At 40.3% G+C, this 25,877-nt stretch overlaps 1 protein-coding gene across 5 annotated transcripts in view; it reads right to left on the reverse strand.

Moving 5' to 3' along the window:
* LOC148360335 (protein phosphatase Slingshot homolog 3) overlaps positions 1–25,877 on the reverse strand; it is a 64,984-nt gene that overhangs the window by 16,172 nt on the left and 22,935 nt on the right. For 2 of the 5 annotated variants that reach the window (XM_088343925.1, XM_088343922.1), the window contains exons 1-8: positions 25,706–25,812; positions 22,912–23,061; positions 17,510–17,547; positions 17,263–17,437; positions 12,454–12,569; positions 10,614–10,682; positions 6,612–6,677; positions 2,997–3,179 (exon numbers count right to left, since the gene is read on the reverse strand). In XM_088343925.1, the coding sequence (XP_088200051.1) occupies positions 2,997–3,179; positions 6,612–6,677; positions 10,614–10,682; positions 12,454–12,569; positions 17,263–17,437; positions 17,510–17,547; positions 22,912–22,959 (695 nt within the window). In that variant the 5' untranslated portion in view covers positions 22,960–23,061; positions 25,706–25,812. Of the gene's footprint in view, positions 1–2,996; positions 3,180–6,611; positions 6,678–10,613; positions 10,683–12,453; positions 12,570–17,262; positions 17,438–17,509; positions 17,548–19,795; positions 19,867–22,911; positions 23,062–25,705; positions 25,826–25,877 lie in introns of those variants that run through there. The other 3 variants (XM_088343927.1, XM_088343923.1, XM_088343924.1) reach the window with 3 other exon arrangements.

A 25,877-nucleotide genomic window follows, 5' to 3' on the forward strand; every position in this document is an offset into this window, starting at 1 on the left:
TCCAACACCCTGAATGTTTACCTTGAATGTTTAACGTAATCATAAATCTAATCGTACGTTCGCGTTATCGTAATCTTCCGTACGAAAGATGACGCTAACATGAACGTGTAAAAATAAAAAAAATCAGGTCGTTTACAAGTCATTTAGTACCCGGGTCCCCACAACAAGTGGTGAGCGGTTCATTGGAAAGGGGGCTCCGTTCCAACACCCAGAATGTTGGGCTCCGTTCCAACACCCTGAATGTTTACCTTGAATGTTTAACGTAAACATAAAGCTAACCCGGGCTAATCATACGTTCGCGTGATCGTAATTTTCCATACGAAAGATTACGCTAACATGAACGTGTAAAAATAAAAAAAAGAGGATAAAAAAAAGAATTATGAATAGGATTTCTTACCTTTGTGGTGGTCAGCAGAAGCCATGCTGTATTCCCTAGCAAGATCAGACACTCGCACACCTCCTTCATATTTTGCTATTATTTCTTTCTTAAATGCAATAGTTGTACGCACTACTTTTCATTTTTCACCTGTAGCAACTTTGCTGCTTGCAGTGACTTTCTTCGGAGGCTAAAGGGGCTAAAACACCCGTACGCCGCTCAGCATGGCACCCTAGCGTACGCACCGGCGTTCGAACTCCGATTTTTTTGACCGAACAGCGAATCAAGAATTTCTCGAAATTTTTGGTCGGACTCAGATTTGTTCGAACTGAGAGGCGTTCGAAAACCCAGGTTCCACTGTACTGTAGTTTCCAGACTTTGAGTCACTATGGCAGATGTGTCAAACTCATTTTAATTCGGGTGCCACACGATAGAACAAACATTCTCTCAGGGGCCGCACTAGTAGATTAGAGAGAAAGAGAATGAGAGATAAAGAAATAAGAGAAAGAGGGAGGGAAAAGGAGAGAGGGTGGGACATAGAAAGAGAGAGAGGGAGAGAGCGTGAGAAACAAAAGAGATAAAAAGAGAAGTCGTGAGAGAGGGGTAAAGAAAGGGAGCGGAAGAAAGAAATCCAAAGAGAAATAGAAAGACAGAAGGAGAGAAAAGAGAAAAGAAAGTGCGAAGGGTATGAAGGGAGAAAGAGAAAAGAGAGGAAAGATAAAAAGGAAGTTAGAGCAAAAGAGGTTAAAAGACACAGAGAGAGAAAGAGACAAAGAGCAACAAAGGAAAGGAAAAAGAGAGACACAGAGAGTGAAAGAGACAGAGACATAGTGGGAGAACAGGGGTGGAAGAGAGAGAGAGAGAGAGAGAGAGAGAGAGAGAGAGAAAGAGAGAGAGAGATGGAGAGGAAGAAAGAAATCCATAGAGAAATAGAAAGACAGGAGAGAAAAGAGAAAAAAAGGGGGAAGGGTAGGAAGAGAGAAAGAGAAAAGAGAGAAAAGGAAAAAAGGAAGTTAGAACAAAAGAGGTTAAAAGACAGAGAGAGAGAGAGAGACAAAGAGCAACAAAGGAAAAGAAAAAGAGAGATGCAGAGAGTGAAAGAGACAGAGACAGGGTGGGAGAAAGGGGGTGGAAAATAAAGAGAGAGAGAGAGAAAGAGAGAGAAATAAATACAAGTACAGTGTCTTTGTTCAAGGCACCTAGCTTTGGCAACATCAAGTTGACATATTTCAACCTGCAGCTTGTTTTTCTCTTGCGCTTCTCTGAGTGATGTCTGGCGGGCCGGATTCAATCCCTTAGCGGGCCTGATCTGGGCCGCGGGCTGCCTCTTTGACACCCATGCACTATGGAGTTTATGTCTCACTGGCCAAAAAACGCATAATTGATAATAAAAAAAAAATGAATGTATAAGTGGCACTGTGGGGTATAAGTCGCATTTCTGGGGAAATATATACACCAAAACATACATATCATCTTGGGATCCGGTAAAATTTCAATTGACATTTTTTTCTCTGGCACACAAACATACTACATGACGACAACTACCAGCTATGACAGGGTTCTTTTCCTTTGTCTTCTAACCAGCGTAAGTATTATTTTGCCTCCAGCTTCGACTGTGACGTAGGCTTTGAAAAAGTCTATTACTTTCAGTGTTCTGGTTTGCCCGCGTCCCTCCGTCCCAGACGCATGATTTTTGCCGGGGACGCATAGTCTATAATCAACGTCCGTCCCCAGGACGCAACTTATTTGACACAAAATTGTCATTATTACCTGATTACAATTTTTTTTTTTAAACAAAGATTTACCGCACTCCAAACTTTTCGTCAGGCAGATCTGGCAGATGTTGTTTTGGTCTCGCGGTTCGAGTTTTCGTCTGCACGCCGATCTCGAGTTGTGTGGTGAACCGGCTTTTTCGGCTCAACTCAATAAAGAGAGCCGGCTCTCCAACGGCTCACTTGCTTTGATGCATTATATTACGAATTATGATGTTGTATAAAGAAGTTAAGAAAAAAAGGAAGTATAAAAGGAGAAAATGAAAAAAAAGACAGGTTTGTGGTTATCCCTTTAATCGGTATATTACCAACAATAATTTGATGCAGAAAATGAATTAATAACTTGATGCGGCAGTGGCTCAGGAGGTAGAGCGCTCGTCTTGGGATCAAGAGATCGCAGTTCGAATCCCAGCTCCTCCGTGATACATGTCGAAGTGTCCTTGGGTAAGACACTGAACCCCTAATGCCCCTATGCATGGCCGCTATTGGGAAATGTGAAGCACACTGTAAAGCGCTTTGGGAAGTCTTGACTTGAAAAGCGCTATATAAATGCAGATCATTTCATTTCATGATTAAAACTGAATGAATATATAGATTTGTATTATACATTTGTCACCGATTTACAATTTCAACCTTGATAAGACTAAATTTTGGGGACCCATAGATCTCTGTTGGGACCCATAGATTTTTGAGCATGCGAGTCCCAGGGACTCATCACTTTTCAAAGGTAAAATGAACACTGAGCTTTACAAATAAGTTTCACTGGAGTATAAGTCGCACTCCAAAACCAAATCATGAAAAAAGCTGTGACTTCTAGTTCGTAGAATACGTTTTTGCTGAGTATTTACCTGTGACCGTCGCTGTCCTTCCTGACCGACTCCAAGTCATCCATGGCTTCCCATTCGTTGAGGCAGAAACGGTCCGACTCGACGTGATGGTGGTAGTGCTGGGCCCATTCCAGGCCGCAACCCGGGATCACGGCACCTTTCACGGCACGCTCGCAGCAGCCGTGCAAAGATTGAAGGACTGACCTTGAAGAGGGAAAAAAACAACACATTTTAAGGCAGTATCGCTTACATGCGGTCGGGTTTAGGGATTATATAATACAGTGGTACTCCTAATTACAAATTGAATTGGTTCCAGCAGTGACGTTGTAAACCGAAACATGTTTTCCCCTTAAAATGAATAGAAACAGGATTAATCCGTTCCAAGGTCATCAAATGCAACCAAACTCCCATTAAATCAACTGCAACTGCCCTGTATGTGCAAGAATGTTCATAATCATACCACATAGTATAAATAAAACAAGAAATAAGGCTAAAAAAATGCAAAGAATGAAGTTACTGTACAGTACAAATCTTTTTTTGCCTGAGTGCCGAGATGCCTGTTGAAGGATTTTATACATTTGACTATAAAGGATTTTTATACGATTGAATACAAGTTACATTTATTGAGTGCTATGAAGATTTTCACCAAGTAGGCTATAGTTCAATGACAGGTCACGCCGTTCCAAATGCAGAATATTTTGACTAGGGAATGTTGATAACAGGACTCTGACGGAGGACGGCAGGCGATGTTTTGGGAACAAGGCCCTGATGACGTAGAAACGCTCGGTGTTGTTTTGAGTTTTCCAGACATCGTGACGCCCAGGGGGGGCTTCCTTGGCACGCCCATGGGAGGAGTCGAGACGCCATCTTGCGGGGGGATGTGGGCCGAGTGGAAAAAGCTAGAGGACTTTAGAGAAGGCTACACAGAGACTCGAGCGATACTAATTCGACTAATTCGGCCATATTCAATGGAGTTCACTTCGTTAAATTGCTAATGAAATTAAATCTGCCCCCGTGTCAAGAAATTAGCGCACATGGTTGGGTAAGTGTAGGTTGTGTTTGGTTAATGGAGTCAGATAACTCATTCAAACAATTAGGTCAACGATACATTTTAATATTAAATTCCCAACACTGTGAATCAAGACTGCTGATAATATTGAGATTTTAGAAGTCTGTTGTAGGAAAGCCTGTTGTTATCACACCATTAGTTCGTCAATCTGGCTCTAAAACAGGAGTGTCCACACTTTTGCGAGCTCTGATGAAATTTCGATTGTTTTATGCACTCTTTGTTTAAAAATAATTTAAGTCATAATGGTTGTATTGACATTTTCATTTATGGTTAAAAAAAAACAGGGAGCTATTCAAGTTTATATATACCTTTATACAAGTTGCTGCTAGGCGTGATTTTATTTCCTGCACTGTTTTAAATCAAGGGTCGGGAACCTTTTTGACCCAACGAGTGATAAAAGTATAATATTTTGATTTTATTTTGGGAAAGAGCCCATATCAATATAAACACACCACCTAAAATTGCTCTCCCTCCCGTAGTTACTTAAGAGTGTTGAGGCTCATTTTTTGTCCTAAATAATAGTTTCAAAACAAGTTGTTAGCAAAGTTCTTCTGTAAATATGTCACAAAATACTGCTAACGAGTCCTGGGTATAGCTCCCCCCATTCCTACCGCTCACCCAATCAGAATGCTGTAAGTGCTTTGCTAGAGCTTTTGAGTAAAAAGTTTGTTTGGGTTAAAGTTTGCTTTGTGGGAATTCATCATAAAGTTTCACGATAATGAATATGGAGTGTTTTCATGAGTGTCCGTATGAAAGGGATATTTAGCGGTTTACAGCCACCCCAGGGTCTGTTGGTGTGGCACCTTGACTGTAAACTGTAGTTGAAATTGTGTCATATATATATATATATATATATATATATATATATTTATATATATATATAGCATGGCAGCGCAGTGGTTATATGTCGAAGTATCCTTGGGCAAGACACTGAATCCCTAATTCCCCCAATAAGCAGGTAGGCACCTTGCATGGCTGCATGACCGCTATTAGTGTGTGAGTGTGTGTGTGAATGGGTAAGTGTGAAGCACATTGTAAAGCGCTTTTGGGAGGTCTTCATTGACTTGAAAAGTGCTATAGAAATGCAGACCATTTACCATTTACAGTTCTGAGGTCATGAGATCGAACCTTCCAGTGTGGAGTTTGCATGTTCTCCCCGTGCTTGCGTGGGTTTCCTCCGGGCACTCCGGTTTCCTCCCACATTCCAAAAACATGCATGTCAGGTTAATTGGCCGGTCCAAATTGCCCCTAGGTGTGAATGAGCGAGCAAGTGGTCTGTCCCTGTGTGCCCGGTGACTGGCTGGCAACCAGTTGAGGGTGTCCCCTGCCCACTGCCTGAAGATAGCTGGGATGGGCTCCAGCATCCCCGCGACCCTACTGAGGATAAGCGGTGCAGATAATGGATGGATGGATGGATATATACCGGGCCGAACCCTGTGCATATCAGTATAGTCTCGGCTTTGCATGTGTATCAATCGACGCTGCGTTTATTAATATTCAATAAATGTTCTATTTTGTGTCTGGACCAAACGTACTTATGAAAAGAGCCATATATGGCTCGCGAGCCATAGGATCAGGCCCCCTGGTTTAAGTGAAAGATTAGTCATGTTAGTTGTGTTGAAATTCAAATGTATTCATTTCTGAATTTCTATTCAAATTGTATTTGAATTTATAACAAATATTCTTATGCATTATCAAAAATGTATTTTGCTCATTTTTAAGCTTTTACAGCAAATGAATATTGGCTCCAAATATCGGTATAGTCTTCCTTTTAATATTAATATATAATTATAACTATAAACTTATCCTCCTTGTTTTATAACCTTATCTTCTCTGTTCCTTTATCTTCTTGGCTTTTTTACCTCACTGCGAATGTGTGAAACTGGAGTGTCATGCCCAATTTCGTTGTCACAATATGGTAACCCATTTTGTAACAATGACAATAAAGGTAGATTCATTTCTATTCTATTAATAATCGCTATGGAATGCCCTGCCTCTGGAGATAAGATCTGCAACCTCAACGGAAGTTTTTAAATTGAGGCTTAAGACACACTTCTATTCCAAAGCATATGATTGATGCCCACCTCGTATTCTGTTTTGTCCTGTCTTTTTCTGAGGCCTGCCTGGCTGATACGAAGGAGAAGGATGATTTGGGATGGGTCAGCGGACCGGGGTCTGACCTGCAGCATGTCAACCCCTGCATTTACCAGCTGGCGTCGTCGTTGATGTCATGCTCTTTCCGGACATTTTCAACATCTTACCCAGTGTTTACTATTCTGTGTACAGTAATGCTAATTGTAATTCACCCTGTTCAATCCTGGAAGGGGGATTACCACATGTGAGGTCCTTTCTCAAGGTTTCTCTTTTCTCCTCACACTGAGGTTTTTGAGTTTTTCCTTGACCGCATGCTGGTTTGCTAGTTTAAGATCAGGTAATTGTGTAATTTTGTAACTGTAATCCTGTGCAGTCCTTTGAGACATTTTTGTGATTAAGGGCTATATAAATAAATTTGACTTGACTTGACTTGACTTGGCTATCGGCTCTGAAATGTCAACATGAGGACTCACCACATGGTCTGCATAGACACTGGCTTAAAAATCCGAGTTTCCTCTGCGGAGGTGACGCTGAAACCGCTGTGTGGACAAAGGAGATAGAAACATGATTAAAAAAAGGGAAGAATGAATGAAAACTTTATTCGAACATCAAAATAAAAACAGAACAAAAACAATAAGTCAACAACAAAATAATGTCACATAATATATTCGAAAAGGGGCAGTAAGAAGCAAATGCTTATATTCTCTACCCCTTTATTTTCCCAATTAAATACACCAATGATAATAACAACAATAGCAATAATAACAGTTATGATATAATAATAGTAACAATAACAGCAAGGTTAACTATAGTTGTAAACGCAGTATTTCCAATCCAAAAGGGGGCAGATCCTTTTCATCATTTACAGGCTCGCATAGGCTAAAGGGGCGAAACAAAGCCTGCAATTGGCCGAAAAAGATGAATGTGAATCACAGGTTGGGTTGCACTACGGCATAGAGAAAACATGTTTTACTATTCTGTATTTGTAAATATTTTACTCTCCTGGATTTACCACACTCACGGTATTAAGAAGACTATGGTTACGTGAAGGCTGCAAGAGAACTTAGGTGAGCTATGCGGCTTTATATTTTCCCGGTATCTTGTTTTAGAACGATCTTGATGTTTCTGTGATGAGTCTATTTTTAAACTCAATTCAATTCAAAGTGTTTATTGTCATATGCACAGTAAAGAACCCCGTTTTCCTGCACAATCAAATTCTTACTTTGCTGTCCACACAGTTGCCAGCCAAAAATAAAATGGAAACTAAGAAATGTTTGTTTGGTGACATCGTACGGACACCGCATCCGCACGTGTCTACGACACGTATTTGCTTCTTTGCAAGCTTTCGGAATGTTAAGGGGTTAATAAGTTTGACTGAACTATCTGACTGTTTTGTCCACGTTCCCACTATAGCGCCTTATAATCCGGTGCGCCTTATGTATGGAAAACATAGGACCAAAAACTATTTTTTGGGGGTGCGCCCTATAACCCGGTGCGCCTTATAGTGCGGAAAATACGGTACTTTTCCTGGTGGTTCTCACCTTTGGGATTATGAATTCACGACAGCCCCTTAAATTATAATCTCCCTCTTTCCTAATGAATCATTTATGGATGTTTTCTGGCACTATGTTTTTCATCTCATCTCATCTCATTAGCCGTACCGCTTATCCTCATTAGGGTCGCGGGGGGGCTGGAGCCCATGCCAGCCATCTACGGGCAGTGGGCAGGGGACACCCTGAACTGGTTGCCAGCCAATCGCAGGGCACACAGGGACAGACAACTCATTCGCTCATTCACACCTAGGGACAATTTGGACCGACCAATTCACCTGAAATGCATGTTTTTGGAATGTGGGAGGAAACCGTAGTGCCCGGAGGAAACCCACGCAAGCACGGGGAGAACATACAAACTCCGCACAGGAAGTCTGGAGCTGGATTTGAACCCACGACAGGTTCCCATGACATGAACTGTGCCGCACAAGCGCTAACCACTGCGCAGCCGTTTTTGTTGACCTTAAATAGCAGTTGTGCAGTGAAAAATTTGACTAAATAACACAATTTTAATCATTTGGACTGCAGGAATAAAATATGAGTATGATCTCGATATCCTACCCTGTGTATGGTTCTAATTGCGCGTTTTTGGAGGATAAAAAAGGGCTGGAGTCTACTTTTCTAATGATTGCCCAAGACTTCTGCACAATATGTGAAGTATGGCAGAACTAGAGAACAATATCATAAATACAATGCATTATAGTTTAAACGGAGCTTTGAGAAAAAAAAGATGCGTGTGAGGGAGCATGTGACAGTGAACTGCCGGGACGTTTTCATGCACTTTAACCACATCAACATCCTCGAATTTGGCGCTAAATAAATTCACATGATGGGACTGTGAGGCTCATGTAAGAGCGAGGGAGGTTACAAGGAATTAGCTCCATAAATAGCAACATTCCTTGTTCCCTAGCCTTTTTTGCCGGCTTTTGTTTTTCATTCTCTTCTTACTTCTTACTGGGTTTGTTTACATCGGAGCAAGTTTTTGTTATTACAAATATACAAATTCTGACATCTTTTTGAAGGAAGGGACTAGTCATTTTGGGGCTGCACAGATCAAACACTATTGCAAACACCATCACCTGATACTGTCAACATAAAATATAGGTTATTCATATGCTATAGAATACAAGTGTGTTTTAAGCTTAGATTTAAACAGTTCCACTGAGGTTGCAGATCCAATCTCAGGGGGAAGAGCATTCCACAACACCAGGGCCCGAATGGAAAACGCTTTTGAGCCTGCTAATTTCTTCTTGGCTCTTGGGATCACAAGTAGACCAGCATTTTCAGAGGGAAGGCTCCAGACCGGAACATAGGGGGAAATGATATCTTATATGAGGGAGCATAGATCATGTATAGTTTCTTCCCCAGAGCCATGACCACTCTAAACACACACTGCCCAAAAAACTGAAACTCTCCACAAAGGCTCTTTAAGGAGGAATACCTGCAAACACACTACCTCATACTGCAAACACACCACCTCATAAAGATGTATACAGTGGAACCTCGCTAGTTCGCGGTTCCAGAGCTTCGCGGGTCTAAAAAATATACCTTACCTTCTCAATAAAAGCATTTATTGACTTGACGCCATTGAGCGCGAGCTTATGTCAACTGCGGACAGGGTGTGGACACTCTTATTGTGAAGGGGAGGGGGAGGCCCTGACACAATGCTCAGTCATGGTGAGTTACCGCTACGCTCACCCCCCCTCCTTAAACTCCTCCCACCCCACCCCCTTCTTATGTGGCGCTGTTTATCATGTAGGAGCTCGGCGACGCGATGTAAGTATATTCTCTTCTGTCACATTTCAACTCAAGTTTGACTTTATTGTACCAAAAGCGAGCGGTTGTTTGTACTACCTAAACACGGCTAATTGTCTGTGGTTTCGTGTATTTGTTGTAAAAGCCGTTCGATGCCGCTAGCTAAAGTATGTTGTTATTGTCAGAAGTTAGCTCTTTCACTTTCATAAAAATGAACACAGACCATTTTTTTAACTGTTGTTTCCCAAAACGCTTCACAAACACTCATTAAAGATCACATTTTCAGTTTTTATTTTCAATATGTAACCGGTAGTGGTAACGAGTGAAATAAACTTCGATGGCTGCATGTGGTTGAGAGCGGTTAATACAATCATACTGAATGGTTCGTAGTGGTTTCGCCGCAGTCCTATTCCGTGCACATACAAAATATTTTACAGTTTTTTTTTTGTTATAACATGAATTTCACACTCTCTCTACCCGTATTCTATATGGTGGACTGTATACAGGGGGGTATATTGTATACCTGTATACGTTTGTTAAGCATTTTTGAAGGGGCGCCGCTACTTTCAGTTTTCGCGGGTGGTCTCGGTCCCCATTAACCGCGATAACCGAGGGATTACTGTAATTGTATTCAGGCCTATGCTTACTTTGCACAATGTTGCTTATTTTGCACTACCGCATATCGCACTAATACGATCCCAAAACTCTTAAGTAAACACCCAATGTAAATATCTTCTGCCTCTACATGCCCACACTTTCTTGTGTAAATATTGTGTCAATTATTTTTTAAAGGGCAGCCCGGCGGCGCAGTGGTTAGCGCGTGTGCGGCACAGTTCGGAGGTCATGAGATCGAACCTTCTGTGTGGAGTTTGCATGTTCTCCCTGTGCTTGCGTGGGTTTCTTCAGGCACTCCAAAAACATGCATGTCATGTTGATTGGCCCGACCAAATTGTCCCCAGGTGTGAATGAGCGAGCGAATTGTCTGTCCCTGTGTGTCCTGCGACTGGCTGGCAACCAGTTGAGGGTGTCCCCTGCCCACTCCCCGAAGACAGCTGGGATGGGCTCCAGCAACCCCGCGACCCTACTGAGGATAAGCGGTGAAGATAATGGATGGTATTCATTCATCTGATAAAAAAAGACCTTAAATAATATGACAGCGTCTAGTCTTACCCATCTCCGTCCAGGTACACTTGCGTGTCACTCCAGACAGGCAAAACCAATCCGATGGTGCACTCGTCACTGAAAAAAAATATGGATTCCAGTATGACAAAATGTGCTGACGAAGCAATTTCTGAATACAGTGGCACCTCACTTTAGAAATTCAATTGGTTCAAGCAGTGACATTGTATAATCAAACCTTCACATTTTTTTTGCCACAATAAATTTTAAAAACGTTTGATATAAAAGCTGATGATGTAAACTGTAATAACCACCCGAACACTGGAGAAAATGGGGGCGCTATTGCAATGAAAACATAAGACTAAAATTCAGGAGACGAAGAAGGTGAGGACCAGCCAATCACTTTGCAGGAATAGGAGTATTTTGGCTACTTAATAGTCTGCAGGGTTTGTACACCTTTTCAATGGCCAAATTCAAGCACTTTTTCAACTTTTTTTCCAGTACCATTATTGTTTCTTATTTTTATTCATTATATGTGTTGACTGTCGAACCAGACTGCCCAGAAACATGGCAATGGCAACAATTTCAAGCACTTCACACAATATTCAAGCATTTTCCTAACCTTGAAAACACAACATTGAAATTGCAGAATTTTCAACGATTTCAAGCACCCGTACGATGCTATCGGAAAACTGATCCTATAAAGAGGACGATTTTAATCGGACGCGAACTCCAGATACCGAAACTGTCATGGTGGCGCCAACAGCCCTGAGCGCTGATTGGTTCATGGAGTCTTTTTAAACCGCAAAAGAAAGCTGTCAGACCGTCCTGCGAACCTACGCTTTTGCTAGGCAAGCTCCGTACCTTCCGACACTCTCCTGCCCTGTTTTCTCCTGCCTGTTACCTGTTGCCGACCTGTTTCCGGACCCGTTTCTGCCCTACTCTTCCGTCCCGGCCATCGACTTGTATGCCCCGTTTCCTGCCTGATACTTCTTGCCGACTTTTTTTCTGGACTGGTTACTGCCCTTGCTCTCCCGTCGCGGCTATCGACCAGCTTTCCCGCCGCCTACGACTACGCTCGCTCGACACGGAAGTGCCACTTCCGCGTTCCTGCCATCAGCTACCCGTTTCCGACGATCATCGGATCGTGGAAGCAAGCACTGCTCTCTTTTACAATAAAACTGAGTTAGACGAACGCTATTGGGTCCTGTCTCCGTTTCTGTCTTGTGACACTTTCCTCTATTTTCTCTGTTCTCTCTCACTTTTCTGTTCTCTTTCTTTCGTTCTTTCTGTCCTTCTTTCTCTTTTTTGTACTTTATTTTTTCTTTCTCTTTTCTCTGTTCTCTCTTTCTGTCACGATTACTGATTCAGGGCACCTGTGACTGCCCGATTGGCGCCAACAGTCCTGAGCGCTGATTGGTTCAAAGACTCTTTTAAACCCCCAACTTCCAAGAGGAAACTGTCAGACCGTTTGCAAACCTATGCTCCCAGCTAGGCAAGCTCCATACCTTCCGACATTTTCCTGCCCTGTTTTCTCCTGCCTGTTACCTGTTGCCGACCTGTTTCCGGACCCGTTTCTGGCATGCTCTTCCGTCCCGGCAATCGACCTGTTTTGCCCTGTTTCCTGCCTGATACTTGTTGCCGACCTTTTTTTCTGGACTCGTTACCGCCCTTGCTCCCCCGTCCCGGCTATCGACCAGCTTTCCCGCCACCTACGACTATCCTGTCTGACGATCATCGGATCGTGGAAGCAAACACTGCTCTCCTTTTTCAATAAAACGGAGTTAAACAAACGCTATTGGGTCCTGTCTCCGTTTCTGTCAAGTGACAGAAACATTGATAAGACGAGTCGATTGTAAGTAGAGGTTCCACTGTAGTATGGAGCACGCACCTGTCCTGCTTGGGGAAATCCATTCCCAGCAGGATGGTTTCGTCTTTGTTAGAGAGCGTGGACACGACGATGAGATACCGGACTCGGACTGTGCTGACGGACTCCAGCTGCACGGCCTGCATAGAGCCAGCGGAAACATAATCATCAATATATAATTGGGTTCGTAAATCATTTCAAGGACAATTTTTCGATTTCTCCAGTACCTTCAAAAGAAGAAATCCAGCGCCGATCAAAATAAGTTTTTTTTTTAAATTGACTTTATTGACTTTGATGACTAAAATAAAGTCGCTAGCACATATTCTGTGCTATATTGAGCTGTTCCTGACCAATGTTCCCTGTAATTTTCCTTATGGGTCTGAGCGTTCACGCAAAGTCGGTGAGCAACGCTTGAAACAACAGTGAGCAACAGCAATCCCAAGTGTGGGAACTAAGTCGTTGTCAAACATGTCCAAAACTTGACATCACCTTACATTTTGCTGAGTTTCCGGCAATGCAAATTTATTTTTCTCTTTTGAATGAATTGACTCATGTACGATTGCCTACAAACCTCATTTGTTTTTACAATTCTTTCACAAGATATCCATTTCCTTTTTTTCCTGATATATTTTGTCGCATAACACTAACATTTTGGGGGGCTTAAGTTGCACAATACACAACTGTATTTAATTACATTTTTTAGTGGAAGTACAATGTTGGTAACAAGATTGACTTGATATCATTGGAAATTATTTGAATGCAACACAAAAAGTTTGTGTTTCTTCTTTTTCCGTGTTTTTTCTACATTTTTAAAAAATTCCTTTAAAAAAAAGTCTCATTGTGTTTATTTTTTCCTAGCTGTTACTTTTTTCTTGCTTTTTTGTTATTATTACCTTTTTCCCTTTATTTGCTTCTCTTTTCTTCTGGCCTTTTTTCTGGAATTTTCCTGTTCTCTTTTTCTCTCCTTTTTTTTCTCAGCTTTTCACTACTTTTTCATTTTGGTATTTTTTTCTTTTTTTTGTTCTATTTTCCCCCTTCCTTTAAGTCATTTTGTGCACAATTTTACATAATATTTGGTCGTGTAGGGATTAAAGAAGCAAAAAAAAAAAAAAAAAAAAAAAGCAAAGAGCCGTTTGGGACCCGAAAGAGCCGGTTGTTTTTAGTGAGCCGAGCCGAAGAAGCCGGTTCTCGAAAAAATTCTACTGACTTTACTCAACTTTGTTCTACTTCGACCTTGACTTCCAAATACCGCATTTAGAACACAGCGTCAGGGGAACCCTTGTATTTTTACTTCCATGCACTATAACTTTGACTTAATTCGCTTTTTAATTAGCAATCTGGAACCCTGATTTTTGTGAGCTGGCTCGATTTTCTTGTTCGCGGAAAAGCTCTGGGCGGTGCCCAATTGCGCACACACGCAGCTTAGAAGAAACATTGTTCCTAACTATGGCCTAGAATCTTTTTGTGTCAATGATCTGCTATAAACTGAAATGAATTCTGCCATTCTGCTTCAACAATGCACACGCGGCTTCAATACATCGCATGCGTTTACAAACATAGGTGTTGGCTACTCATTGACTTTAATAGGGAAAACAAAAAAAGAATGTACTTTGCGTGTAAAAGCAGAAAAATGAGCCAAACTTGGACTTATTTTAATGATATTGATTGCTTCGAAGCAGAGTACATTCAACCTTTCAATTTTGGAGACGGCTGATCTTTAGCTTTTTGTTTTATTTATTTAAATTTGTATTTTTTGTGTGTTTTTCAGAGGATCAGAGTCTAGGACGCTTATTATTAAAATACTTTTTGGGGGGATTATATCATTTATTTATAGGTCTGAAGAGATAATATTTTTCATTTTATTGTTTTGCATTCTCAGGGATTTTCTGTTGTTGTTTGACTTTTTTTTCGCTATAATTTGCAATTATTATTGTTTTTAGATATGCGAATATTTGAATTTGTATCTGTTTTTCAGGGATCCCCTGCAAAACAAATTAAACAACTTATTACTAATCACTTGCTTAATATTTTATTATTATTGATAATATATAATAAAAAGAAAAATCTGAGGAGCCATTAGGGAGGCGAGCCGAGCCAAAAAAAGCTGGGTTTCTTAATAGAGCTGTCTTCTTCGGCGCGACAAGTAGGACGCGGTGACGTTTCGCATGTCAAGTCATTTTTATTTGTGATGCCCTTAATCACAAAGAGTCTCAAAGGGCTGCACAGGTTATTGCACAGACTAATATTTCAGACTATTATGACACCCTCCCCTGATCTAAAACCATCATGAGGGCAAAGAAAAACTCAAAAACCTCAACATGAGGAAATTGAAGAAACCTTGAGAAGGGACCGCACATGTGGTAATCCCCCTTTCAGGATGACAGGGCTGCAATGGATGTTGCAATTACAAATAATACAGAGATATTGTCAACAAAAAATATAGGTTATTCATATGCTGATGACACATGACAATGCCATAATGACAAGTAACTTTTTTTAAATTTATTTCATTAATTGCGTGGTCAATAGAGTCAGACTGCCAAGAAACATGGCAATGGCGACAATTTCAAGTTTCAAGCATTTTCCTGACCTTGAAAACCCAAGGTTAAAATTCAAGCATTTTCAAGGATATCAAGCACCCGTACGAACCCTGTTAAAAGGAGTTATTATATTTAGGAGTAGAGGATATGATAAAATAGGCCCCCAGCAAAAGGTATGATTAAAAATATTGATTGATAGCCCTTGAACTGATGTCGGCTAATATGTCAAGAAAAGAAAATTAAAAGTACATTTTTGGATGGACGTGTAAACTGTTTAAGGGCAGTGTTGAAAATAACGCCGTTATAAATAATGCAGTTCTTCCAGTAACAGAGTCATCTAACCAATTTCAGTGTTACAACGTAAAAAGTGGTGCAATTTCCGTACATTTTTGTGTTTTTACATTCCTTTTAGTGCATGCGGTTAAGTACATTTTTGTGTGTATTTTCGTACGTTTTGTCTGTTTACGCATGGATTTGTGCGTGTTTACATAAGTTTTGTGTGTTTGCGTACGTTTTGCATATTTACGTCAGTTTTTGTGCGTGTTAACATACATTTTATGTGTTTACTTATGTTTTGTGTGTTTACATATGTTTATGCACGGTTAAAGAAGGGGGCCCCAGGACAGAACCCTGGGGCACACCTGTGGTGACTGGAGAGGGGTCAGTGGAGAATTACTTGAGGGAATGAGTTTAGTGCGGCCTATGAGGTTCAAATGGAACCATTGAATGGGGTGCGGGCTAAGCCAAGAGAAGAGAGTCTGCTAAGAAGAATGGGGTGGGAAATGGTGTCAAAGGCAGCATTTATATCAAGTAGGATGAGATAAGAGAGTAAACCGGAATCAACTGCAGTAAGGAGGTCGTTTGTGATTTTGATAAGTGCAGTTTCTGCTCTTAAGAGAATATTATCGCTGATTTTGGAGGGGGTCTCGCCCAGGGAGTAATTTAGTGAAGAACCACCAATGAGAGGTGGATTCCCGGCTCCTCCGAGTTATAGTCGAAGTGTCCTTGGGCAAGACACTGAATCCCCAATGCCCCCGATAGCAGGTAGTTGTCTTGCATGGCTGACGTTGCTATCGGTGAGTTAGTGTGTAGAGGGAAAAGTGTGAAGCACATTGTAAAGCGGTTTTGGAGGGCTTCATTGACTTGAAAAATGCTATATAAATGTAGACCATTTACATTTACATACGTTTTTGTATGCAACTGTAGGATTAATCTGTTGCTGAAGATGTTCAATCAATATGTTCTTCTCGATTTAACTCACTTTAACACTCAGAAAATTTCACATTCTTTGACATACAACTTTGTTTTAAGCAACAGAAATAGTTACTTTCTCTGGTTTCTTCATTTTCCTCATGTTGAGGTTTCTGAGTTTTTCCTTGCCCTCATGTAGGTTTTAGATCAGGGGATGGTGTCATAATAGTCTGTACTAGTCATTGGTCTGTGCAGCCCTTTCAGACTCTTTGTGATTAAGGGCTATACAAATGAACATGACTTGACTTGACTTGCTAACTAGTTACTTTTATTAGATGATAATTCAGTGTAGTGAGTAACAGGGTTGGTAGGGTTACTTTAACTGGATTACTTTCAATTACTTTTAGATTACTCCAATACCAAATATGCTAATAAAAGACAATAGAAACTAAATACTTGTATTTATTACTAATATAATATAGTAATACTTGTGAATTTCCCTGCAGGGATGAATAAAGTATCTATCTATCTATCTAAATATGAATAAAATGATGACTCACAACACGTGGTAAGCTTTCTCTCCTGGCATTGATCTCTTTGATCTCCGGCAAAACGAACATCAAATGCCACAGAAACAAAATGAAAATCAATCCAAACATCATTTTTGCCGTTCCATGTGTTCCCTTACTCCCCAAGCCTGCACAAAATGGAGTCATTTTATTCATATTGAGTTTCTTTTGTCTTTTATTAGCATATTTGGTATTGGAGTCCTCCAAAAGTCATTGAAAGTAATCCAGTTCAAGTAACCCTACCCAACCCTGGTGAGTAACTATAACTAACTCCTTTTTAAAGTAACGTGCCTGACATAGTTTTTGGTAATCTGCAACCAAATCAAAACCATAAAATATTAATATGAACACTACTAAGTGGTCTGAAACCACACAGAAGTTTTCATTTCTCACACATTGGGAGCTCATGTGATTGACCATGTGCAAAAGCAACTTGAGACTCTCTTAAATCAACAGTCCATTCATTGGGAAAAATGACTTCTTTGTCACATTTTGAGGGAAAAGAAATCCCCGTTTAAAGATGACCCCCTCACCAGTTTGATGCTATCTTCCGGTCTCAACATCTCAACCATGGCGTGGATGTGTCGGTGACGCTTATCCGAAACGGGGAAGTCTTCTTTGTGAGGAGGGGTCGTCCCCTCCTCAAGTTCCTCTCGCTGGGCCTCGTCCAGTAGAAGGACCGCTCCTTTCACCAGGGCGAAGCTCTCCCTGATGACGCAAAAGACGCGGGATTAGATTTCGGATTCGTGTATAACGGGTGCAGTCGGAGCGCCTATGTACCTTTTCTGAAATCGCCCTCTTCTTTGGGGGGTTTCATCCTTGGGAGTTCAGAGAGAATTCATTTTGACATTAGTGTTGCAAGAATAATATCATGGTAGAGTAGGGGTTATGGCGTCCCTCGCTACTTCGCCCTTCGTCTATCGCTGGTTCACGCCTTTTCCCCACCATACAACAGCAACAACTAATCCGAACATGGGAGGAAAAAAAACCTTAGTCGAGTTGACCCCGCCTTAAGGCATCATGACCGTCCGATGTTTTTTTTCCGCTATGCTCTAGAGCAGGGGTCGGCAACCTATGACACGCGTGCCAGCAGTAGCAGCGAAGGGTTAACCAGTGACACGCGAGCACACGGCAAAATAATAATGATTTTTTTTTTTTGAAAATGCGCATTTTTTACCTGAAACTTAGACATTTTCAGTTGCACGTCGTGTTGTTTGGAGGCTTTACGGTAGCGCCCCACCTCTTCTGCTCCGTGTGCGATTGTGTCTGCACAGCGACTCGCAGAAGAGGAGAAATCCGTGTTTTGACAGCGGCGCGCCATAAAGGAATGAAAAATGACCGCTCCTTCAGCGAAAAAATCTCTTTCTTTGACTGACGACTGGGGGCTTGTGTAAAAAAGGACTGTGCATCATGCCTCAAGAGTGTTATACCTCGCACATCAAGTGTTAAACGTCATTACGAGATAAAACATGAATTCAAGGCGTAGACATTAAAACGCCCTGTGTCCATGTACGGCAAGCAAACACAGACCCTAAAAACCTTTGTCACTGCTAAAAACACCACCACTGAAGGAAGTTATCACATTGCTCACTGCATACATAGCAGAGCACAGAAAACCATTTATATCTGAGACCAAATAAGCTGTTATTTCTGTTGCATTTATTTTCAAGTAGCCTTCTGCCTTATTGCTGCAATTTCAAGTTTTGATATTTTTTGCAATAAGATTTCATGGATGAATGGTATGGTAGCTGTCCATATCAATTGTTTTTGATTATAGTTTATTGTTGATGGAGAATGGTTGATTCAGGATTCCTGTGGTAAAAAGTTGAAGTCATGGTTGTTCACAGACCTCTCCACATGTTGCTCACATTCATTTTTTAGTTTATTGATGAACAAGAATAGTGGAAGATAAATTGGTCACTTATACTATTTTAATGTCTATCCATGTTGTATATTCGGACTGGTGTAAAATTACAGCTCTTTCGGATATAAAACAAAGTGTTGTGCGATTAATTGATCTTGGTGTGGCACACTGATCTACAACGAAATTTGAAAGTGGCACTCCACACCGAAAAGGTTGCTGACCCCTGCTCTAGAATAAGAAGTTTTTTCAGCAGCTCGCTATAGCATTTTCCCAACAAATTTCCCAACACACGGCGTTTGTGCAAGTTACCCGTCTAATACACCACTTTGATATTGGTCGATGTGATGCAAGTCTGTTATTGGTTTGTGTCATTAAGATGCCAAAATTCTGATGGCTGAACTACCTCCCACAATACCTTTTATTCTTTCTATCACTTCATTTAGTTCTGAATCTTGTGTTTGTGGAAAAGATTTTACAAGTTAGTGTGAAAAAACACATTTTATTTACTCTATTTATTTGCTATGGGTTCCAAAGCTTGCAGTAATGCAAAAGAGAGGATCATAAAACAATATAAACATGGAAACTAGACTTGAGAACAAAATTAAACATGAAAAAGGCACACACATAGTTACCCTCACTAAGGAATATGTCTGTGACCAATCTACAAACAGGAAAATTATTAATATCGAGGCAAGTAAAGCAGTTTTAATGATAATAATAGGTCAATTGTATAAAAATAGAATAAAAATAAGTAATATTAAATTAGAAAATGATGAATATATAAAGATGGGAAAATGTTTTTAATGTATATTTCTTTTTTTTCAGAGGGTCTGAAACACATTCGCAAATTTCCATAGGTTTCGAACCCCTGCCATAGGGCAATTGCGATCCCCTCCAGTGAACAGAATTTGTCATAATCCGTGGTCTACTGTATTCAATTTCTTTACATTATTTGAAGCTCATTTCCAAATGTGGCATAAATAGCTGGGAAAAAAAATTCTGTTGTTTAAGCGTGAAATGTGGCATAACACTGATAAGAAGCAGGGGAAGCTTGACAGACTGATAGTGACAAAGAAACAAATAATACAGATAATGGCCCGGATATTACCACCACAATACGCAACACAAGACATTTAATGCTAAACATATTCAAGGGGTTTCAGGGGGGGGGGGGGGAGGGAAATGTGACACAGCCACGTTACCTGTTACGCAACGAACAAGTCCAGACATAGTCATGGAGAGAAAAAATAAGAAGCAAAGGACTGGGCCGGAGCTATAGGAGAAGAACGGTGGGCAATAAAAAGGGTGGGGGAAAAAAGAGAACACAGATTAAGAAAGCAGCATGATGAGCATCGTGGACAAGATATGCAAAAATGGAACGTGTGATGGTTCAAATGGTCTTTGGCAGTTAAGATGAACGCTAACTATAGAGGAAGATGAGTTTTGTGATGGCACGGGGAAACGGGAAGTGACTCTTTTCTGCTGTCATAAAACTAAATCCGCTTTGATCGATGTACAAAATATTTTAGCAATGTTTGCACCCTCAACCTTGATACATCTATCAATAAACCTTACCTGACTTATGTTTGAACATACAGTGGTATTTCGTCTTGCAAGCTGAATTCCTCCCAGGATTGTGCCCTGAACTCAAATTGCTTGTGTAATGAGCGATTTTTCCTGATGTGAAATCGTTCAAACTCCCTATTGGTGTGTGTGTGAGTGGGTAAGTGTGAAGCACATTGTAAAGCTCTTTGGGAGCTCTTCATTGACTTGCAGACCATTTACCATATAAAACACATCTTCTTGATCACTAAAAAATATATACAAGTAGTAATTAAACATAGAAAATACAAGCATAAGATGAACATGATAATTTTAAGGGTTATTAGATAGATGTCTAGATAGATAGATGTCTAGATAGATGTCTAGATAGATAGATAGATAGATAGATAGATAGATAGATGTCTAGATAGACAGCTAGATGTCTAGATAAATGTCTAGATAGATAGATGTCTAGATAAATAGATGTCAAGATAGATGTCTAGATAGATGTCTAGATAGATAGATAGAAATTATCACTTATATTATTATATTATCAATTATATTATCACTTAGTAAGGAGGATTTACAAGCATTAATAAGGTGAGCAATTGGATGAGGTGGACAGGGATGAGATCGAGAGATTGTTGGTGATATGTAAGCACTTACTATACCCTTAAAATTTAAGTTATTGAAACTTGAAATAAACATACACACCCCAAAAAATGTACCAAAAAAAAACGTGATTTTTTTTTGACTGTAGTAGTTTGTATGGGCAAAATGGATGAGCTGATACTGGCTGTAAGCAGTCTCTGTCATGGTTTTGGTGCCTAGAGTCCCTCGTTTCCCCACAAGATGGCAGCTTTACCCCATTTTCCAATCCCCTCCACTCTTCATCACTCTCCCCAACCACCTCTGCCAAAACTACCTCCACCTCACTTTGCTTAACCGTTTTGATTCCTGAAGACTTTCACTCATGAAAAAGACCAGCTCCTCCACATTCCAATTTCTCCAGTCCAAGACCGGGCGCTCCAACCCTCTTCTTAAAGGTATTCCCAAATCTCCTTTTCAAGATTCTCTCCACGCCAACATCCCCTATCAAGTCTCTGCCTCTGAAGTTTTCCCTCCTCATTCCAAGACCTGTCACTCCAACCCCCTGCTTAAAAGTATTCCTATTTAAAATTCTCGTCACCCCGAGACTCCCTTTAAATGTAAATGGTCTGCATTTATATATTTATATCTAATTTCAAGTCAATAGAGACCTCCCAAAGCACTTTACAATGTGCTTCACACTCACAACCCGATAGCAGCATCAGCAATGCAAGGCAACTACCTGCTTATCGGGGGCATTAGGGATTCAGTGTCTTGCCCAAGGACACTTCCAACATATAACACGGAGGAGCCGGGAATCGAACCTGTGACCTCTTGATCCCAAGACAAGTGCTTTACCTCGTGAGCTAGTGCCTCTCTATTAGGTCCCACAACCCCTTCTCACCTGTAAAGTCTTTTGTTATTGCTGTTTAAATAAACGTCCCCCTTTTGGGGTTAGACTACATCCCTTATGTCCCACGTTTGGGTCCGTCCGACACCTCGCGACAGTCACGAGTGGTGAGCGGTCCCTAATGATAGCCTCTGGGACTGCTCGTAAACTGGATTTTCCTGCGTATTGGAAGGATTTTATACATTTTACTATAAAGGATTTTATACAAGTTACATTTATTGAATGCAATGAAGATTTTTCACAGAGAAGGCTTAAGTTCAATGACAGGTCACGCCGTTACAAATGTGAATGTTTTGTTTAGTTCTGTTGATAACAGGACTCTGACAGAGAAGGCCAAGACGCAGAAGGCCAGGCACTGATTTGATAATCGCTCGGGGTCCAGACATCGAGGAGATGAGGTGGAGTCCACGTGGGGAGTCTCTGGCCCGCCCATAGGAGGAGTCGGCCCGCACATGGGAGGAGTCGGCACGACCATGGAAGTAGCCGACACACCAGCTTGTGAAAAGACGTGGGAAGATAGATCGAGGGAAAACGAGAGAAAAGGCTCAACGAAGACTACAGTGGGACCTTGTTACTTCGCGCTTCGACGTTCGCGGATTCAGAGCTTCGCGGCCTGAAAAATAATAATAATAAAATAAAATAATTTTTAAATATATATATATTTTTTTTTTTCTAGCATTTTTGAAGGGGCGTCGCTACTCGTGGTTCCATGTTCGCGGGTTCAGAGCTTCACAGGTCTAAAAAATAATAATAATAGAATAAAATAATAATAATAAAAATAAATAAATATATATATATATATATATATATATATATATATATATAATTTTTTTTTTTTTTTAAGGTGCGCCGCTACTTCGTGGATTTTCACTTATCGCGGGTGGTTTTGGTCCCCATTAACCGAGGTCCCACTGTAATTCGGCTAATTCGATGGAATTCACTTAGTTTATTATTTAAGAAATTAAATCTGCCCCTGTGTGGAAATGCCGGTCTCTTGTTCATTTTTCCATCAAGAAACGAGCATGCATTGTTAGGCGAATGTAAAATGGTTTGGTTAATGGAGTCAGATAACTCATTTGAACAATTTGGTAAACGCTACATTTTAATAGTTTATTTCCTAACAGTATACAATCAAAATTGTTGTTCAAATAAAAAACTTGTCCTGTATATCTAAATTTGCGTTTTCAGAGGCCCTTGTATAAAGAAGTACCACCGTACTTAAATATTTGTACCAAAGAGCTTGACTTTTATGCATAAAGATTTGATTTGAGGACTCACGGGAGCGGCGCCGATAGAGGGAAGCCGGTGCAGAGTCAAAAGCGCCATGGCAGATGTCGCTCTGGGAGACAAAACAGGGGCGAGCTCGGACAGGTTCTGCTAGTTCCTGGGGCCCAAAGCGTGCAGGCATTGATCTCGGTACAAGCTTTTCTAAAGAGGGACATAAAAGAGTAGATACACCCATAAAATAAACAATTGAAGGGTATGTAGTCGGATAAAAAGCTTGTCTTTTGTTTATGAATACATTAGTAGCATATTTGGATCTAGAGCTCCAAAATAGAAGCTAATTCAGAAGACAAGTGCTAATAACAGTCAGTTGTTTTTTTCTTTAAAAATGTATGAAACCATAACCCATGTTCCCTGTCATTTTCCAGGGGTCTGAGCGTTCACACAAAGTCGGTGAGCAACGCTTGAAACAACAGTGAGCAACGGCAATCCCAAGTGCGGCAACTAAATCATGATCAAACATGTCCAAAACGTGACATCACGTTACATTTTGCTGAGTTTCCGGCAATGCAAAATTATTTTTCACTTTTGAATGAATTGACTCTACAAACGTCATTTGTTTTTACAATTCTTTCACAAGATTTCCATTTCTTTTTTTTCCTGGTATCTTTTCTCGCATTATACGAACATTTTTGGGGGCTTATTGAGTAGGTTGCACCATACACAACTGTATTTAATCAAATTTTTTTAGTGGAAGTTCAATGTTGGCAACAATATTGACTTGATATAATTGGAAATTATTTAAATGCAACACAAACCTTTTCTTCTTTTTTCTGTGTTTTTTTCTCTCCTTTTTTTTTTAAATTCCTTTAAAAAAAATCTCATTGTGGTTATTTTTTCCGAGCTGTTACTTTTTTCTTTTTGTTCTCTATTCACTTTTTTCCTACATTTCTTTCTTTTCTTTGTTTCTGTCTTTTTTCTAAATTTTTCCTTCTTTTTTCTCTTCCTTTTGTTTCTTTTTTTCTCAGCTTTTCGCTACTTTTTTATTTTGGTATTTTTTTCTTTTTCGTACTATTCCCCCCTTCCTTTAAGTCATTTAGTGCATGATTTTACATAATATTTGGTCATGTTGGTATTAAAGAAGCAAAAACAACCTGAAGAGCCGTTTGGGACCCAAAATAGTCCTTCTTTTTAGTGAGCTGAGCCGAAGAAGCCGGTTCTCGAAAAACTCTACTGACTTGACTCAACTTCGTTCTACTTCGACCTTGACTTCAACATACCGCATTAAGAACACAGTGTCAAGGGAACCCGTGTATTTTGACATTCATGCACTGTAACTTTGACTTAATTCGCTTTTTAATTAGCAATTTCGAGCCCTGATTTTTATGAGCTGGCTCGGTTTTCTTGTGCGCGGAAAAGCAAATGCGCACACACGCAGCTTAGAGGGAACATTGACTATGACTGCTTGCGATAAGCCCAAAGGCGTGCAGTGATGTGAAAGAGAAAAGCAACGTATGATAACCATGGAAACGAAGCCTGCTATTATAAAGAAATACAAAGAAGGAATACGGATCGCTACCAATGCGAGATTGCGTGGCGGTAACCAATCTACCGATCGAGACTTTATTAAAATAAGAACTCGATTAAAACAAGGATATCTTTTAACGGCATGATAATCTTCATAAGTGGAAGTTGTAAAATCAATTTTAAACTACCATTTCCTCCCACATCTGCATCCACCCGCTACTCAACCTGACCAAGTCACGTAAAACCGTGGGTAAATAACGATTTTTTTTTTGTTCCATGTATATTTGTTTAGCATTTTATTTAAACAAATGCTATAATGTTCTGTATAAGTAGTACTTACTAGATACAATTCTGTCATCTCAGTGTCTTTATCTAGGGAAATTAGCACAGATTTCTATCCCTCGCTGCACGGAAATTTAACTTTGGAATCCCCACCTCAGAACAGATTAATGTTGTATCGAGGGAATTAAGGGTATTAAAAATGTTGAATATGAATAAGCCGAAGGGGAAAATAAACTATGTAGCCTTGAAATAATTGTTAGTATTTCGTTAAGTTAATATCATAATAAGGGCAGCAAGGCGGCGCAGTGGTTAGCACGTGATCTGCACAGTTCTAAGGTCATGAGATCGAAACTCCTGTGTGGAGTTTGCATGTTCTCCCCGTGCTTGCGGCACTCCGGTTTCCTCCCACATTCCAAAAACATGCATGTCAGGTGAATTGGCTGGTCCAAATTGTCCCTATGTGGGAATGAGCAAGCAAATTGTCTGTCCCTGTGTGTCCTGTGAATGGCTAGCAACCAGTTGAGGGTGTCCCCTGCCCACTGCCCGAAGATAGCTGGGATGGGCTCCAGCACCCCCGCGACCCTACTGAGGATAAGCAGTGCAGATAATGGATGGATGGATGGAATATCATAATAAATTGTTGCATCTCAAAAACAGTGATTAAAACGAAGGTGGAAAAAAAGAATAAAAACTCTGTTAATTATATTAAAATGACTTTTGGAAACGAAAAATTTAAATAAATAAAAATTGTTTGAGTCACGTCTTTGACGCAATTAAAATTTGAATTAAGCAATTTTGATTAAACCTACACTTTGATTTTACGGTGTTAACAAATACCTGACGGCAAGAAAATCAACCAAAAGTTTTAAATATAAATAAGAACAAATACGAATAAAAAAGCCGATGTTTTTGCTGCCGACTGACCAAATAACACTTGTTTATGTTAGCCTGTTGCAGCTAGCGTTAGCTCATGCTAATAAATGAGCAGCTCCGTAAACGACATCATAAAAACGGGAGGAAAAATGTATATTTTACTTACGAATTCGGATTTCTTACTTGTTTTTCGTCTTCTTTCAGCTTGAAAACAAGAAAAAAGGGAGGACGAAAAGGGAGAAGGAGGAGGAACCTGACAGCGGTTCAGTTCCCTACTCCAATGGCGTAATATTACAAAGATATCGTACGTAAACTACCGTCTGAATACTAAACGGTTA

The sequence above is a fragment of the Urocampus carinirostris genome, chromosome 9 (assembly GCF_059441175.1).
Source record: "Urocampus carinirostris isolate Australia breed hairy pipefish chromosome 9, RoL_Ucar_1.0, whole genome shotgun sequence".
In the NCBI taxonomy this organism is placed as follows: Eukaryota; Metazoa; Chordata; class Actinopteri; order Syngnathiformes; family Syngnathidae; genus Urocampus; species Urocampus carinirostris.